Source organism: Pteropus alecto, unplaced genomic scaffold (genome assembly GCF_000325575.1).
Source record: "Pteropus alecto unplaced genomic scaffold, ASM32557v1 scaffold86, whole genome shotgun sequence".
Classification (NCBI taxonomy): Eukaryota; Metazoa; Chordata; class Mammalia; order Chiroptera; family Pteropodidae; genus Pteropus; species Pteropus alecto.
The window spans coordinates 34,011,995-34,029,831 of record NW_006442109.1 but is presented as its reverse complement, the minus strand read 5'-3'; the positions used below and the strand labels follow the sequence as shown (position 1 = coordinate 34,029,831).

General features: G+C 42.8%; 1 protein-coding gene across 1 annotated transcript in view; it reads right to left on the bottom strand.

The window, feature by feature from the left end:
* The window catches only part of RYR3 (ryanodine receptor 3), a 331,058-nt gene that overhangs the window by 172,421 nt on the left and 140,800 nt on the right, over nt 1-17,837 (bottom strand). Inside the window, exons 22-29 of the mRNA XM_015595855.2 lie at nt 16,523-16,626; nt 15,276-15,359; nt 13,456-13,615; nt 11,899-12,046; nt 10,819-11,024; nt 10,064-10,238; nt 2,649-2,857; nt 825-1,000 (exon numbers count right to left, since the gene is read on the bottom strand). Of these exons, the coding sequence (XP_015451341.1) occupies nt 825-1,000; nt 2,649-2,857; nt 10,064-10,238; nt 10,819-11,024; nt 11,899-12,046; nt 13,456-13,615; nt 15,276-15,359; nt 16,523-16,626 (1,262 nt within the window). The remainder of the gene's footprint in view (nt 1-824; nt 1,001-2,648; nt 2,858-10,063; nt 10,239-10,818; nt 11,025-11,898; nt 12,047-13,455; nt 13,616-15,275; nt 15,360-16,522; nt 16,627-17,837) is intronic.

Sequence of the window (17,837 nt, the reverse complement as noted above, 5' to 3'; positions counted from 1 at the left end):
TTCTCCTGTTCTCTCAAGCAGCTGTGCTTGTTTAAAACTTGGTAGATAGTGAAACACTCGAGCAGCGGTCTCCAACCTTTTTGGCACCAGAGACCGGTGCTCCTATGAGAATCTAGGGCTGATGATCTGAGGTGGAGCTGAGGTGGTGATGCTAGCGCTGGGGAGCCACTGCAAATACAGAAGAAGCTTGGCTTGCTCACCTCCTGCTGTGAGGCTGGGTTCCTAACCGTGGTAACAGTCTGCGGCCTGGGGGTTGGGGACCCCTGCTCTAGAGAACACCTGGACAAGACTGCTCTAGACAAGCAGACTTACATCAAGGATTAAAAATAGACATTAAAGGAAAGAAAGACTGGAAAGTATATATTCCTTATCAGAGAGGAAGTCCTATTACTCATGAGTTACATGGCTGCTGAGTTGAACACTGACCATAGTTATGCAAAGAAAGGCAGCATTTGCCTCCAGAAACTTCTAATTTCAGACAAAAGCAACAACAATTGCACCCTCTCCTTTCACTCCAAAATCAGTAATTGTAGATTGCAAGGAGACTAGGAACTCAGAGAACTCAAGAAGAGTAGAAACTTTTCCATTAGATGTGACCCTACTTAGCCTGATTGGTCCCCCAATTATGCATTGCACAAACATACATGCATGTGTATGCACAAGTGGGTGTACACACTCACCCTCCTTTCTTTGCTAGACTGAAAGCACAGAGAACCTTACCCACAAAGTTCTAGTTGCGCTGAGGTAGAGTAAGAAACAGATGGAAAACCAACTTTATAGCAGACACAATGAGCACCTCTGGGAGCTGGAGGCCTTGCCCTCACCTTTTCTGGAAAGCTTCACTGTCCAGACAGGGGCTGTGACTGAAGGAGGAGTGGCACTCGACGGGCATGCTCAGGCGGCAGTAGATCATGCTGGCATTGCTATTCTGTGTGCCAAACGTCTTGTGGGTCACTTTGAGGCATGGAGGGCTGTCCATGGTGCCATCGATCCTCACGACCTGGAAACACCACGGGTCCTTACCTTATATCTTAAGGCCTGACCTTGACCCTGACCCTCCTTCCCTCATTGACATTACATATATGTCAAGGCTTTCTGCAAACTATAAAAGTTGTCACCAGTGAGGACCAAACCATTACTTTCGTGATCACTCGGACTCTGCCTTAAAGAAAATAACAGATCTGCCTCTACCTAGAGAAATTATAGATTTAGAAACACACCCCTGGGGTTTTCTGCAAGGTCAAGGGTAGAAAACAGGTAGGTGCAAGACAGAGGGACAGTATCTGGATGATGGAGCATGGTGTCCACTGAGGCTGATCTTTTAGGTCAGGGGGCAAGTGGCTAAAAGAGAAAATCTTTCCAAAGATTTCCCTTGTCAGCGGGCATGAGAATATCTAAGGGAAAGATTGCCAGATAGCCCAAATCTCAAAAGAAAAATCCCAGTTCCCTTGGAGGGTTCTGCCTCCAATCAGTGCATTTCCCACATCTGCCACAGCCGCAGCCTGAGCACTGAGGCCCCCTGAGGCCCCTTTAAATACTAGGGAAATTCCCAGTGGCAGCACACAAGTGTTACAGGGAAAGGAGGTGGAGGAAGAGAAATCAAAATGGATTTTTAAAATGTGTCTGTGGGGCTGGGGGAAAAAAGGAAGTCAACTGAGACTCATAATAATGTTCTTGTGATCTAAACATTTCTTTCGTTCTAGAGACTAATTTTCATTCTGGGGGTCTGAGTATGCTTAAATATTTTTTCTGTGATTTGTAATTTTTCTAAGGGCAGGGCTCTAGATTCTATCGGTTTGTCAAAGAAGTTCATGACCTCCAGACGTTTATGAGCCAGCTTTCTAAAATCATGATCAGGCAGGAGTCAGGGCAAGAAAAGGTTCTACTGGGTAAGACTGTGGGGAAAAGAGGGAGATTAAGAGTTAATGCTTACTGAATTTAGATTGGAAGGTGAGTTAAGGGAACTTATAGTCAGGTGGAAGCGAGCCACTGAATCTAATGCTTCAATGGAGCTGATTCGTCTGACTCTCCATGAGCCCTCCCGCGCCTCCCGTAACACACACCATGAAAAAACCATGGTGGGCACAGGCAAAACAGAGGCAAGCAGATGAAGAAGAGGAACCCAAATCAGGCTCCTTGCAATCTGTGGCTCCACTCAGCTCCTCCTGCAAGATGGAAGCATTATCATTAACTACTTACACCTCAGCTTAAAATGTTGGAAATGCTTCTGTAGAAATTACACAGGGCCTAAATGACATCAATTTATGTGCACAGAGGAATCATGTTTGGGACCTGTCATCTTAAGTATAGGTACTGAACTTTATTTGGGAAACATTTAAGGTCTCTGAACACTGCATTGCTATGACGATACCAGTATAGGAATGTCTGGAGAAAACACAGCAGCCCAAATGCTTGGGGACTGATCTGCAAGGCTATATCTGCAAGGTGGTTGCTATTTGTAAGATGCCACTAAGCTGCTCCAATTAAGGTATCTGCAACTACAGCTCAAACGGCCAGACAGGAGGTGGTTGGTAAGCAGCCAGGGCATGAACTTAGGTAAGCAGCTGCCTGATGACAGGAGCATTAGTGGGAGCTTAGTGCCTTGGCCCACCTGCCCTGCCAGGGCCACCCACGACGTGTAATGTTACCTCTATATGTGGATGATCCTTTGGCACATTGACAAACGTTGGGAGGCGCTTGCTGAACCACATTGCAACATCTCGGTTCATGTTGACAGCAAAAGGCTCAAAGCCCTCTTGGAGGCCGCACATGGTATAAAACTTGAAGGTACTGGCATCCATCCCGAGATTCATGCGGCCGATCTGAGACAGTCCCAGAGAGCAGATGGGCACAAAGCCTGCAGAGTGGTGAAAGAGGTCCCTGCTTCAGCCCGCAGTACCATCCCAGGAAGCTGCAAGGAAGCCAAACATTTGCTTCCTTAACAGCTTTGAGTCACCATCAGAAAGATGGGACACCATCCTTTGTCTTTCTTCCTGGAACATAAATTCAACAACAGGAGCCACATGGAGGCTGTGGCTGCTCTTCACGTATGAGAAAGAAAAGTAGTTTGGTTCAAAATGATTAGAGTTAAAAACAATCATCCAGCCAAGATTATTCTTAAGATGTAAACAATCATCAGCTAGAAAAGTAAAACTGGTAAGAGAAAAAGTGAAATTCCTTATCTGTGCCTTAGTTAAAACAGCTATTGAGCCCTTAGGAAAATTTTAAATACCGCCCAAAACAGAAAAACACAAGAAGCCTGAAGAATGACAGCGCAAACTGCCTACATTTTCTAGGTATCAGCATCTTCCCCAGTGAAATAAAAGCTCGAATGCTCCTTCCCATTTTGAGAGTTCGATTCTATGAAGTTTTAAATGGCAACACTATGGCTTTGCTTTTTAACAAGAAGCATTTTACAAACTCCCATCCTCCTACCCTACGGTTACAGTCTCCACTAAGCAGCAAGGCAAGGTTTTTGAGCAGGAGCTGTAAAAAAAGTCGCTTCACTTCCCTCTCATAGTTCTTGCCTTTCCAAGCTTCGTCTGTATTCTGATCATATTAAAAAACTGCCATGCAGAATAGACTAAAGCAGAAGTTCAAACTGTTTGGTGTTCTTCTTTCTCGGCTATTTATAAATCATAATTGTGGACCAACAAATCAGCAGAGCTGGGAAAGCACTAATTATCCGGGATTTTGGAGGATGTGAGAGGCAGGTGGCTGAGAGCGCTCGGAAGGGGAGAAAAAGCTCCAAGGCCAGTGGCTAAATCAGAGGTTGGAGCCCCCACAGAGAGAGCAGGTTTCGCTCCTAGGACAGAAGTGTTTATTCAAGGGGTAATTTAAAGGCCGAGTTTGAGAGAATTTACCTTTACCGGCAAGAGCTTTGGACTGTAGAGACTAGTGCCAAAATGCACTCCTCCTAGCATGAGTGCTTATATACTGTTATCTAAGCCACACGGTTTCTATGTAAATAAGTCACATGAGTGACAAAGAAACCCCTCACAGGCTAAGTTGGTTGCTTTCAGAAATGATAAACTCATTTAGGACACTATTTAATACTATTTAATGTAATTTCTAAATAAGAGAGCTTTAATGCAATTCTCGCAGAATGAGGGTGATTTCTATGAAGACAGCCTCCGCTCACAGCCACTAAGGACTGAGAGTAGACTGGCGGCTGGGCCCTCAGGAAGAGAAACAGACAGGTCAATCAGACGGCCACCCATTCACGCAACTGTGCTTCTGGCATTTTTGTGCTAGGGACTCAGATAGATGAAATCACCTCCTTTCTATAGACAGAGATTTTTATAAATAAGGAATCTTTGAAAGGCTGACTCAAGTATGGAATAAGGATTGCTTGTTGGCAAATTTCCCGAGCCCCCTTTGGGACAGAGGGCTCTGCTATGTGCCATGAGAAGAAGTGAAGAAGAGGAAACTGTCTGGATTCCAAGGAGCTTATAGATATGGAAAATAGAAGTGGGAATGTTGTGCTGTAAAAATCCCAAGACGGTATTTTCTTTTTTTGCTAAAGGGGCTGGGGCTGGTTAAGTCAACCATTAACCTACCACTACAGTACTTTATCTTGGAGCCATGATGATGAAGTGTTCCAGCCCTGATATGAGCAGAGATAGGATGTCTTAAGAAAATCTCTCTTCTCCTTTCTTCTCTATTACCTTGAATGGTGGAACGAGTGAGCAGCAGATGTAAGAGCCTGAATGGGAGAAGCATGGATGAGGACTTTGAATAACTCAGGTCACGTGAATAACTTCCTAGTCCGAGACTTACTGACAATGTTAAGATACATACAGAAGAAACAAAAGGGAATATTTGTATGGAACCCTTTTTCCTAAAGAATTCAGGCTCCTTATCTTTCCTAAGCTACCAGTAGATGGGATGGCACTTTACTGAGGACAAAATTGAGGACAAAACCAAGGTCATGGGAAGAGCAAGTGGCAAACTAGAATAAGATTCTACACCCTCTGACTCATAGACCAGCTGCCAGCCAGCATGCAAGAGAGGGGGTGAACATCACAGGGGATGATGCCCCTGATTTAAGCAGTAGTCATGCCCCAGGGCAGGGGGCTGCATTCATTACAGGGTAAAGTGCTGTCCCTACAGGGCAGAAGCCCTCTCTGTATGGGGGAGAGCTGAACAGTGCATGAGAAGTCATGGATATGAAAGCAAGGGGAGGGAAAGTTTTTTTTGGACCTCCTAGGGCTAAGTGAGCACAGCTGGGACAGCACTATAAAGCAGCTGCTGAGAAGCTAAATCCAAATCTTAAGACAAAAAGAGAAAACCCCAAAAGGACAGAGAGCAAAGATAAACCCTCGTAAGGCATCAGCACTTTGCTCCTGGGGGATACTCGATAACTGGATACATTTCATCAGCTCCTTGCACTTGGCCTTCAAGAGACGCCAGCTAATGATCTCTCCATTTCTAAAACTCCTTTACTTGAGTCATTAAAACTTCACTTAACTTTATAACTCTGCATGATAGACAACGAGGAACAATGATGATAAAGCTCAATAGCTAGTATTAAGTACTTTCTAAGTATCAGGAACTGGGCTTAGGGCTCTACAAATTTATCTCATTATTATGTACATTTTACGGCTAAAGAAACCGAGGCTTAGCAAGTTGAATAACTTGCTCAAGGTCTGTCACCTAGTAAGTGGCAGAGCCAGCATGTGAATAAGGCAGCTTGAGAAGCAGTCCACAGCAAGCAATGGGGGCTGAGGCCAGGATGCCTGCTTTCTAATTCTTATCCACAATGACTTACTCTCACTCCCCCTCCATTTTTCAAATGATTTTCTTAAGTGTCATATAATTGACCAGTATGCCTCTAGATCAGGCAGCTGGAGACCCACGACCACAATACCTAAGACCAAAGACTCCAGGCCGCTTAAGGAAAAAGGGCTACTTATCACAAGTGGCCACATGGTTTCCTGGAGTTGCCCAGGATAAAAAGTTCCATTTGGTAAGGCCACATGGCGGTACAGTGAGCACTGATGCTCATAAACAAGGATTTGTACTTTGCACACAACCCAGTTAATCCTTAGCTGCAAATGAGACTGGAGAAGTAAGAAGGCAGAAAAATAAAGGGAAACAGAAATACCCCCTCCCTACATGCAGCTAACAGATGCAATTCTGCTGACATCTTTGAATAGGTTTGAGGAGAAAATCTGCAAGCAGTATTACCTTGAACCAAGATGTGCAGAGTTCTTGACCGAGCAAGGGAATGGCAAGAACACATGCACTTAAATCCTGTAGGGGACCCCTGGTTCTGACAAACTTTGTGTCACAGGCCTCATGCTGATTTTGTGATTAGGAAGGGGGACAGTTAGGAGATCATCTTTTTATACTTCAGGAGCTTGGAGAGAAACCAGTTCTCTAGAAAATCCAAACCATGGATCTATTTTCAATCCATTTCAAACTCAAGAAGGACATGAGAGCAAATCACTAGCAGTAACAGAAAAACAAATCTTGGAGAGAGATGGTTAGATGACTGCCCAGACCATTCCTGGGTGTTTCCGAGTCTCAATCCAACCGCATGTGTTTTACCCATTAATTTACCCACTTTCGTGCCAAGCGCAACAAAGGTGGAGTTCAGGGACAGCGCTGTGATGGTCGCCAGCCTTGCAGAAAACAGAGGAAACAAGAGGCATGTTTCCCCTGCCATAGCCACCTTCTGAAGCATAGCACCCATCTGGAGAAAAGATGACAGGGGAACCCTTGGTACGAATGTGTTTGCATGCAGATGGCAGCGATACTTCTGGCAAGTAAGTTTCATCTGCTGCCTACGGAAGAGCAGCCAGCAGAGTTGGGGGAGCTGTTAAATGGCAGGCCAATGGCAGGGACAGTCCAGGAATCTGCCCCTGCAGATACCAAAGCTGTAACTGGAGCTGAATGTCCCTCAGGGGAGTGCCTGGTAGAGAGGAAGAACAGGAGACTGGCACTAAAGCCTCTTCCAGCCGTCACATTCTGAAATCTGGCAGGATGTACATAATTTTATCTTCCTTTCTTTTAACTGGAATAAAAGAATAGCAAAGGTTTCATCATGGAAGCTTCTGAGCTTCTTGAAGCCTTTAGGTGACAATATTGAGAGCTGTAATGGTTCAGGGCAAGGATCAGCGTAGGGAACAATGATTAGAAAAATTCTAATGAGGCAGATAATAGTATATCATCTATGATGCAGAAGAGGATGGAGATAACTTATAAATAAGCCGGAGAAAAAAATGGCCATGAATATTAATGCTTGCCCCCATTCCTTCTCTTAAAGGACTAAAAACTTCCCACAGCACAACTCCCACTGGGCTAATGGCCTGAATCGTGCCTGGAAGGCTGACGACCAGAACACAAGCACACAGGGGATTTTGTTTTAAGGGGGCCGCAATGCACAAAATGTTTTATTTTCAACAGATGCTTTTCCCAACAGCTCAAGGCAAGAATTACTGCCTCTTTTCACTTTATACAGCAACAGAGAGATACTATATGGTTATTCCAGGCCTCTGGGCTATTGTTATTGAAGAATGGCATGCAGACTCTCTTTCAAATGCCCTTCCTGAGCCATCGCAGAATTGAAAGAGCCTTCCAATTATCTTGTCTCTGTGTTATTAAAGTGTGATATGATACTTCAGTATAATGTGTTAACATAACAGTACAATTCTATCATAAAACAGCTTCCTAGTAATAGACTTTGTTATTCTGAAGGTCAAATCATGTCTCTGTACACAAAAAGTCTATGAGGCACCTCTTTTATATGATACAGATGAACTCTAAAAGCAGAGTTATCCTAAAACATTCCTCTACTTTATAGTGTTCCCCTGCTCAAACTCTACAACAGCCACCACACCTCTGCCCCCCACCATGTCTTACAGACTTAAGTCCGAGAGTGCTTGGCCCAGATTAGACAATAAAAATATCTTAAATGAAAAGACTGAGTCTTGGTATTCAAGGCTGTCGTCTGCACTTTGTCTATCTTTCCAGCTTTGTCTTCCATAAGTTCCATACACAAACCTTCCAAACTGTTCCACCCTTTCCTGAAGTTTCCTAATTCCACAGCTATACTCTAGTTATATCTCCTGAGGGGAATGCCCTTCACCTGAGGGGTAGATATCTCAGATTCTTTAACATTCAGTGCCAAACCCATTATTACATAAGATCTTCATTCTGTGTCAGCCATTTTCCATTTCTAACCTACTGCTTTGTATTATTAGTTACATTTTCATATTTTCATTTATTTTACAACTAGAAAATGAGTTAATACAGCTACTACTTGCAGTTATATGTACATACAAACCACCATATGTGACTCTCAGAAAAATTATTAAAGTTTTAGGGTACTGTTGGATTATGCATGTTGCAAACAATAGGTATCTGTAAAGAGTGTGAAAGTGGTTTATAAAGCTAAAAACCAAAGTCTCTTGTCTGAATGGTTTCTGATTCAGTAGGTCTGGTGGAGCCTGAGATCCTGCATTTCCAACAAGTAGACCACACTTTGAGTAGCAAAACTTCGGACTTTACGAAGTTCTCATCGCTCTGTACAACAGACAAGATTCTCATCTCTTATGTTGAGCTAAAGCCTCATATAAGTTATCTTTCCTGGTTCATGAACAGGAGAGTCAGAGAAAAGTCTCTTGTCTTTGGATTCCTTCTGCCTCAGGGAGCCTCTTTCCTTGGGGATAAACCTGAATCTTCTATTTTTTAAAATTTTCTTTCACACCTCAAGAAGAGGTCGCTGCCTATGGTGGGTTCTCAGTAAATATCTGTTTCCTAAGAGCGGTGGCTGAAGATGGCTTACCTATTCTGCCCTCATGTCCACCTACACATTTCCCCTCCTTTTGCCTCTGAACCAGCCCACAAGCCTTTCTTTCTGCTGGCAACATCTTTTCCGCATGTCTCCATAAATAGAGTTCTTTAATACTCTGATTTTAAACCTTTTCAGAAGGCATTAAAATATGACCCCATCTAGCTATAGTCATCCTGTCTTTCTAGGAAAATATATTGACTTTTCATGAACTCTCAGAGATTTAGAGCTATCAGGAGCCCTTATCATTTATCTAGGGGGACTGAGATGCAAAGATGTTAAACCAAGTTGACCTAAGATGTCACAGGTTGGGACGAGCAGAGGCAGGAGGTGAATCCCGGCTCTTGACCCGAGGCAGCTTCTTTCCCTCTCAGCCACTCTGCCTCCTCCTCATCTGTAATGAAGCAGCAGCATGTGGCACAGCACCAAGAACAGGGGCAGCGAGTATTAAGTCACTGCCATAGAATTTTATATCTGAGGATGTTTGAACTTATGTAGTCTAACCTCTTACTCTCTGGTATAGATGAGACAGAGAAGTCCAGCTGACTCTTTGGGAGCCACATGGCTTGTTAGGAGCAAGTCAGCTGACTCACAGACCAGCGCTCCTTCTTCCGTATGCCAACAACCTTTGTACATAATGTAGTTCTGTAGACAGCAAATAAGAAGCACCAATTGTTCCTTTGTGTAGCTGGAAGCACTGCCCTGATTGCAGTCTATTCATGGCCATTAATAAATACAACTGTGCTTGGGTTTCACAGTGTGTCTGAATTTCAAAATGAATTGTATTTCATTCAAGGGAACAGCTAAGTCAAAATTTGTGTTTCAATGGTTTTCACCAAAGCATCAAGTTCAATTTCACAAACATGCAGACGAACAATTCAAATCAGAATAAAAGGACAATTCTTTAATTCACTGACTTTTCTATTCTGCCAGGGACATTAGTCCATATGCAATTAGCATTTCCTTTGTAATACCAGGAAACCTGGGAAACCTTAAGCTGCCAAAGTGAAAGGCAGGGAATTAGAGGGGAGGTTCTTAATCTATCTAGAGGTTCAGAACTTATATTTATACTGTACATACCAAATATCCCTATTATTTGTCTTGATTTCTTCAAAAATGATAGTATAAGGGCTAGTCTTCACCACCAGGGTTTCAAATATGCAAAGGACAGTGCACCCTAACTAAGGAGATAGACGAGCTCACCCAGTTCTCCCTGGATTTTCCTTCAACTCATGGAGTTGGAATGGGGGAAGGTGGTAGATTTACCATTCTCGATCTCGTAATCAGCAAAGGCAAGTTCAGAGCCTTTGTTGGTGATCAGCAGCTCCCCATTCAGTGTGAAGATCATTGAAGCATCATCCAGGTTAATCATACATCCAACCACATCTCCTGGCTGCCAGGTACGGCCAAAATACCCACTCCCTTGATGCCAGCGCTGGCCCTAGGAAATAAGACCCCAGGGATTAGAGAAACAGAAGTCCTAAAAGCCACCAGGCAGCTGGAGAAATGACCAAAGAATCAATTTCTTCTAACTGGTAGTGGTACCTGGTTTCTACAAGGTACTCAACTCTCTACCAAGCACAAATCACAGGGAAGAGTGATCTATCTTACAGATGAATGAAACTGAGATACATAAGGCTCACGAGGAAAGGTGGCCCAAATCTCCCAATACCCAGTTAGCTATGACAATATGCAGGACTCTTTCTGGGGCAAAGTGATAAGACTTCCCCAGATACTGGCTGCATAGTGTTCTGTGGCCCTCCTTTGGAGTGGAGGCAATGGGCTCAGGTGCAAGGGCAGATATGCAGGTGATTATAGAAAGTACTTGGTGTACAGTCTCCCCTTCACCAGAGCAAGGAGAAAAGTGACAGTCACTAGGTAATGATCATTCCATGAGTTAAATTAGCCACTGGTGGTGGCCACTCATTTTGAAGCCAGAGACCTACACACTCGGTACTTCCAACTCCCAGGGAAATGTTTGGAGAAAAAAACACTTGCACTGAGGATGCGTCCAGACTCACCCGGCTGCCTTCGAACACAAAGGCTTGGTCATCGGCTCCCAGTGCAACATCAGGCCGACAGCCTGGCCTGGCCCAGCCGACACGCATGTCTCCTCCAGTCACCACCTCAAACTCGAAATACCACTTTCCAGATCTCACTGCATAGGATCGCTCTACCCGGAAGAATCGAATCTTGTCAATGCTGACTTTCTCCACAGCTGGGTCAGCTATTGCAGGAAGGAAAGGAAACAGTATAGGAGTTTGAGCATATGGAATATTAATAATTTGGTAGCATTTCTCAAAAGACTTTGACAACAAAGACTGATGATAGATCTCCCACTGTTTCTAATATAACATTCTGCTCACCACATAATCATCATCATTTTCACCATCATATCGTAATAACAATGCAAGCTACAATTCACCAAGTGATTACTTTGTAGTAGATCCTTTAGAGATTATATCTTGTTTTTTTTCTAGCAACAATCCTATGAGGTCAGTAATATCGTCTTCATTTTACAGATGAAGTATTGAGGCTCAGAGGTTAAATATTTTGTTCAAGGTCAGAGGTAATAAACTGAAGAAAGCAAGGATTTGAACCCAGGTCTGTCTTATTTCAAATTCATCCCCTTCACCACCTGTAATACTGCCCTAGTACCTCCTGGGATATGAAATGACAATGACATGTTTATCAATTCTAAAGTGATGATTTTAATCAGTGTTAGAATTTCATTTAGGAATAAGGTTACCTGTTCCAAAAGTAAGCTGATATTCACATGTTTGAAAAATAAAGGATGGTAACTTGGTTTTGTGACCAAAAAACCCTGAAAGCTCAGCTACCCTGAGGGATAACTCGATCTCTGTGGAACTGGGTCATAGCCATGGTCATCACAGACACATCTGTCAATGTGACAATGTTTTACTACCAAGCATGATTTTCCTTCCCCTCTCCTGCTTCTTAAAGTACCCCATTGAGTTTAGTGCTCTTTAGCACCAATATCATTTTTAATGGTACAAGTTAGACTACTCGAAGTTAGCATTTCCCCAGAAGAGGACCTGTTTGGTCAACAGGGGCCAGAATGAACGATCTCCACTCATTACCTAGTTCTTGGTCTGATGGCTCGATGTTATAGCCGTAACCAACAAACGTCCGAACAGCTTCACGAAGGCTGTCCCTGTTTGACTTCTTGGTACGCTCATCCAGTAACGCATATGGCACCAGACGGGGATTTCTTTTGTTCTTCAAATCCTATGCGGAGCCAGAGAAAAGAGGTTCTGAGAAAACATATTTTGTCTTTACGAATAGCTTGTCCCACTCCCACACTCCCGGCAAGAGTCCTGGCTTCCTCATATGAGCATACTTGTTCTTGCCCCAGTGCCTTGATATTTAGCAATGTACATATTTATACTTCTCTTAGAATTAAATCGGTAACATGGACATTTTCTAATGTTCAAAGCTAGCATTAAAAAACACATTTTAATAATGCAGGCCTGTGAATAAAATGAAGTGTCAGGAAACTGGTTAGAAACCTCTATTCCCAAGGCAAAGCAGATGGGGATTTATGTAACTACCCCCTATGGAAAACTATGCCACAATTTAAACTGTTAGAGACTCCTTACAATAGCCTCTTAAGAGAGAAACATCATAGAGAAACATCTATGCTCAAAGAGAAACATCAGAAAAGGTGGCAGAGCCACGGTGGGTCCATTTCATTGCAGTGCACACACATTTATATTAGAGTTCTCCTCAGTTCCTTAGGGAGGACTAAGAAGAGACAATAATGACAACTGCGGTGATAAGTGGTAAATAAATATGACTGACATGCTATTTGAACGCCTACTCCCCTCCCTGCCACGGTTTCTATAGCTGTAGTGTTCTTGACTTCCACACTTATGTAGGTTCAGAGGCTCAGATATGAATGAAAATGTGTGCACACGCTACCCATGAACTTCCCTAACCCTAACCCCAGTACTTACTGAGATGAGGGAAGCATTTCATGAAGAGAGGTGTGTTAAATGATATGGAGCTAAACTCTGGCTCTAAACTCTACCTAATTCCTTGCTGTACTCTGGCTCTTAGGCTGCCTCCTGCTCAATCTAAGAATCTTGGCTGCCCAGGAATCTTGGTGGATTGAATGACGGACTGAAGTCAGGGGGCACAGACTTCTGAGGAAGTTGTTTTGCCCATCTCCTGAGCTAGCATCCCTCCATTTTACTCTCAGTGGTAGATACTTGGGACCATCCCAGAAATATGGCTGAGCTATGACGTTGATTTGCCTTACCCTGGCCTTGGAGAGTGGCAGGAAAGCTCATCTCTCCACAAGGCGTGCAGCAGGACCGGGAGGAAATGAGAGCAGATGCAGCCAGTGGGCACATACACAGGGCATCATGATCATGAGTGAACCAGACTAATGATGGAAAGGTAAGTCTATCCTTTTCTACAAAATTGGAATTGTGCCTGGAGTTAATGTCACTGTGACCATTACAAATGCCATCCAGTCCCATGATTCTATAAATAATGAATGCACTGAGGCAGGAGGGCTAGAGTGCAAGGACAACTTCTATTTTCCAATCTAACACCCACCAAAGAAAAATGGCATGTTGATGGATGAGCACATCTCTTAACTTTTCCAGCGGGCATGACCTGGAAATCCTTACCTGTTGAATGCCATAGGTCCATCCTTGTTTTATTCTGTCCTTTGCCCAAACATTATGTGCATTTTCTGCAAGCTTATCCACTAAAATTTCCTGAGGAGGTAACAGCTTCACATCAGACAAATCCAAAGGGGCTGGCTTATAGCCATTGGACATCATGTAGCTACAGGTAAATAGAAAAAAACATTTTGAGCTGATATGTATGACTCCCTCATTCCAGATTTTAGACCAATAGTACATGGTAAGAACACTCAGACAATAAGGCTAGAGTCACAAGTTCTACCCTGTGGTAGAATGGACATCTCGGTTCTATTTGAAGTCCACAGATGAAGCCCCTTATCTACCATCCTTTTTGCCAATGTGTGTGACAGATCTACAGGCGACTACTGGAGAAAGTGGATGGATGGTCAGTGGAAATCCACCCTTATTTCTACAAAAACACTTACATGCCCTATAATTAATTACACGTTTAGCATGCTGTAACATTACCAGAAGCTCCTTCATCCCACTTTAAAACACAAAAGGTTCTAGCCATATGGACGAGCATAAGACACTGAGCCAAATGGTTTCTTATAAATCAGTGGAAAACGATTGGTCAGTCTTAGAAAGTTCAACTTTCGCTTTGAAAATTTAAAAAAAAAAATCATGGCATTAGAGAATTTGTGAGCTTGAAGTGTCCTTAGTGGTTAGGTGTCCAGTCCAGGAGTCAGAGCTTCAAATGTCTTTAACTGTCTTTAATGTGAAGTTGGGAAAAAGCTCAGTACAAGTCCAGGTAGATGCATTATGTGAATGGAGAGGAGAAGGGAACACTATAGAGTGACTCTAGGGAGAGCAGCTGATCATGGCCATGTGGGAACATGAGTCCAGAGGCGCCCTTGGCTCCAGGACCACTGAGTGCCCAGACCAGGCCAGAACCTAAGTGTGATGACTTGTAGACCAAAGCTCACTCTACCCAGGAACCTCCAAGCAGAATTAGATTCAGAGTCTACTGTAGGCTCTTGTCTCTTATCTGCCTTCTCGGGATGCCTGATTTTGGGCAGAGTCAACCTGCATTGATTGTTGTGCACTGACCACAAAAGCCTTGGCCAGTAGGCTGCCCCTCCAGCTGCTGCATCTCAGATTTGCTACTCTCAGCTTCTGAGAGTGGAGCTTGGAAGCTTGAGAGTTTAACAGGAAGAAGGGGAAGAGAAGCATTTGATTAACGCTGGCACTGCCTTGGCTCATAACTAATTATGACACCTGTGTGAATGCATGTACACCCAAGGCTGGAGGATGTGAGGGGGAGTGTGTAAGTGAGCCAGTGGATGCACCCGTGAGTATGTATCTGAATGCACCAGCCCATGTGACTCTGTGAATGTACGGGTGAGAGCTAGAGTAGCACATATGCAGATTTAGGGGGCCAAATTAAATCTTGGCAGAGACACTCATTTCCACAAAGGACTTATAAGGCTGGCCTAATGCCAGAGGAGTGAATCTTTGCTATGGCTACCAACCATTTTCAAGCTCTTATGCCAAATGTTATTTTTATAGACCAAAGACAGTGCATGCATCTCAGAGTGCCACATCTTGGCTCAAAACTAACAATAGTAGTGTGGGCCTGGGCAGGAGGAGCAAAAAGAGGGAAAGCCTGGAAACACTTGTATTTCAGTAGGCTTCTGCCTGGGGGTTTCAGTGCAGTCTAAGTAACCGGAGGAGACATCCTAAGCTGGTGCTAGCAAGCACCTGGGGCTGTCACCTGCCTTCATTCATGGGCTTCCCATCCTCCCAGTTTAAAAATTCAGACTGAGGCACTGAAGTCTTGAACTATTAAAAAAATCACCTACTTTTTGGACAGTTTGACCTTCTTGAGATCCTCTTCAGCAGCTGGATTAACGTGAGCAATGTGGCACCCCAAGGCCAGGAGGGTTCTGTTATGCAAAAGAAGGAAAAGACCACGCTAGATAAAGGACAGCGAGAACCCTACCCCACATCTGATCTGACGAAAGCAGCCAACAGTCATTCATTTAGACCAAAGAGCCACCAAACTTTTTCTGTAAAGGGTCAGATAGTAAATGTTTAGGCTTTGTGGGCCATAGGTCTCTTACAACTACTCAACTCTGCCATTATAGAGTGTAAGCACCTTGGCTTTGTTACAATAAAGATTTATTTGCAAAAATAGGTGGCTGGTCAGACTGGCCCATGTCCATAGTTTGCCAATTCCAGATTTAGATGACAGCAAGCATAAGAATATAAAAGAGAAGGCTGTCAATAGCCCCCCTTTGAAACATTTTTGAGTTTACAAATTTATATTAGGATTGCATCCTGCTTCTGATTCCAGGGAACAGATAGTATCCTAATAGCACATCTACAGGTCAGCAAATATTTACTGCATGCTCCCTGTATAGTGCCTTGAGCCATGCTTGATACTATGAGGTACCAGAGCTGCACCATCAAGAAGCATCAGGGAGATTGAAGACATCACATATGAGGGAGCTTTGAGAAAAGGCACCACTGCAGAGCCTTGTTATGCCAACAAACCCACAGTATTAAAATGTTCTACACTGACAGGTAGAGAACAGAAATACAACATGGAGAGAATAGGTAACAAATACAAAAGAAATTCAAGATGGTAAATCCCACCTTGGGCTAAAATAATTAAAGTATGAATTAGGCTTTTAAGCATGAGTAGGATCATAGAGAAGCTATAAGTTGTTTTTAGATTGAATTTAGTGAATCAAACCACTTTTTTCTCATTGGTTTTAACAAATGCCTTATCTTTTGTTTTGATTTTACCTGAACTATAAGAGGCAGTTGGTCCTTTGATTCTAAGGTTTCTTTTTTTCCTGCCTATATTTTCCCTGTCCCTGGCAAATAGCAAATGGTCCCTACAGAAATACATATATGTTAAATAACAATGGTGGATGTGCTACTTACTATGTTAAATTCTTGTATGGCATGAATAATCACCCCCTAATTTATCAGAATGCATCATGTTTTTGAAGCAAGAGACACATATCTTTGCAGTTTAGTGATAGGACATTAAATCATCCACTCACTCTTTAGTCTAAATTCAATTCAATTAAACACTCACTTTAAGGTTTCGGTTGACATCTGTAGGTTATAATTCTTCTCAGTTTCAGGTAGCTTTGAAAACTCCACAAGGCAGGGGTGTTGTCTTTTATTGTCATCCCGTATCTAGGTGATAATATAGAGAATATAATTTAAGTTTGACAGCTGGCACTGCATTGGAAAACAGAAAAGAACACACTTTGAAACATGGCCCAGACAATCTATATCAGGCAAGACAAAGACAGCTATTTGCTGATAGGCAAATAGATGATCTTCTCTCTAGTAAATGATACATACAGTCCCCAAGTTGTCAGTGGCTTGTGCTCTGTAGATTTGTTTCTAGTCAGGTGTCTGCATTCAGAACATACTTTCCCAGAGGAGCAATTTTACACATGGTAGCCATGTTCCTCCCTGCCCCAAATTCTTCAGAATATAAAAGACTACAGAATCTGGCTCGGTGCTATCCAAGAGAAACATGAACCACAAGTGAACCACATTTGTAATTTCAGATTTTCTAGCAGCCATATTATAAAAACAAAAACAAATAGGTGCAATTAATTTTAATAATGTATTTTTTAACTCAATATATCAAAAATATTACCATTTTAATAAGTAATTAATATAAGACATAACTTATTAGACATTTTATATTATTTTTCATAGTAAGTCTTCAAAATCTGGTGTATATTTTATATTTACAACACATTTCAATTCAGACTAGTCATATTTCAAGTGCTCGGTAGCCACATATGGCTCATGGCTACTGTACTGGACAGTGCAAATCCAGACATTAACTAATTCATTCACTCATTTCACAAATATTTGTTGAGCGTCCACTATGTGGTAGGCATTGAGCTACAAATTAGGGGCTTGAGACAGCCCAAACCCCATAAGTATACAGTCTAATGGGGCAGGGAGCAACAATAAAATAATCATAGAAATGAAGGTAAAATTGCATTTGTGCTTAGTTCTCAAAGGAGAGGTTTGTGATGTTATAAAAGCACATAGCAGAGGTGGTCCGATTCAAGGAGAACATTTCATTGTAGCTATATCAATAGACACGTGTTAGAGGGCAAGAACCCTTCCAGTAACTAAGCTGAACCGTGCATAATTTCAGAGTGGCAACATTATAGGAAGCTTCAGAACTCACCTCTCCTTTTGCCTTCAGATACGACCTTACGCAAATCACAGAACAAAGTCAATTTACAGCCTCTTTGAAAAATGTTTCCTAGCAAAAGAGTTCCCTCAACCTCCTCTGAGTGTCCATTAATCTTAGTGGTAATCTGAAAACCATATTAAACAAATTCATATTCAAAACAATAAATCATCCTCTTTAC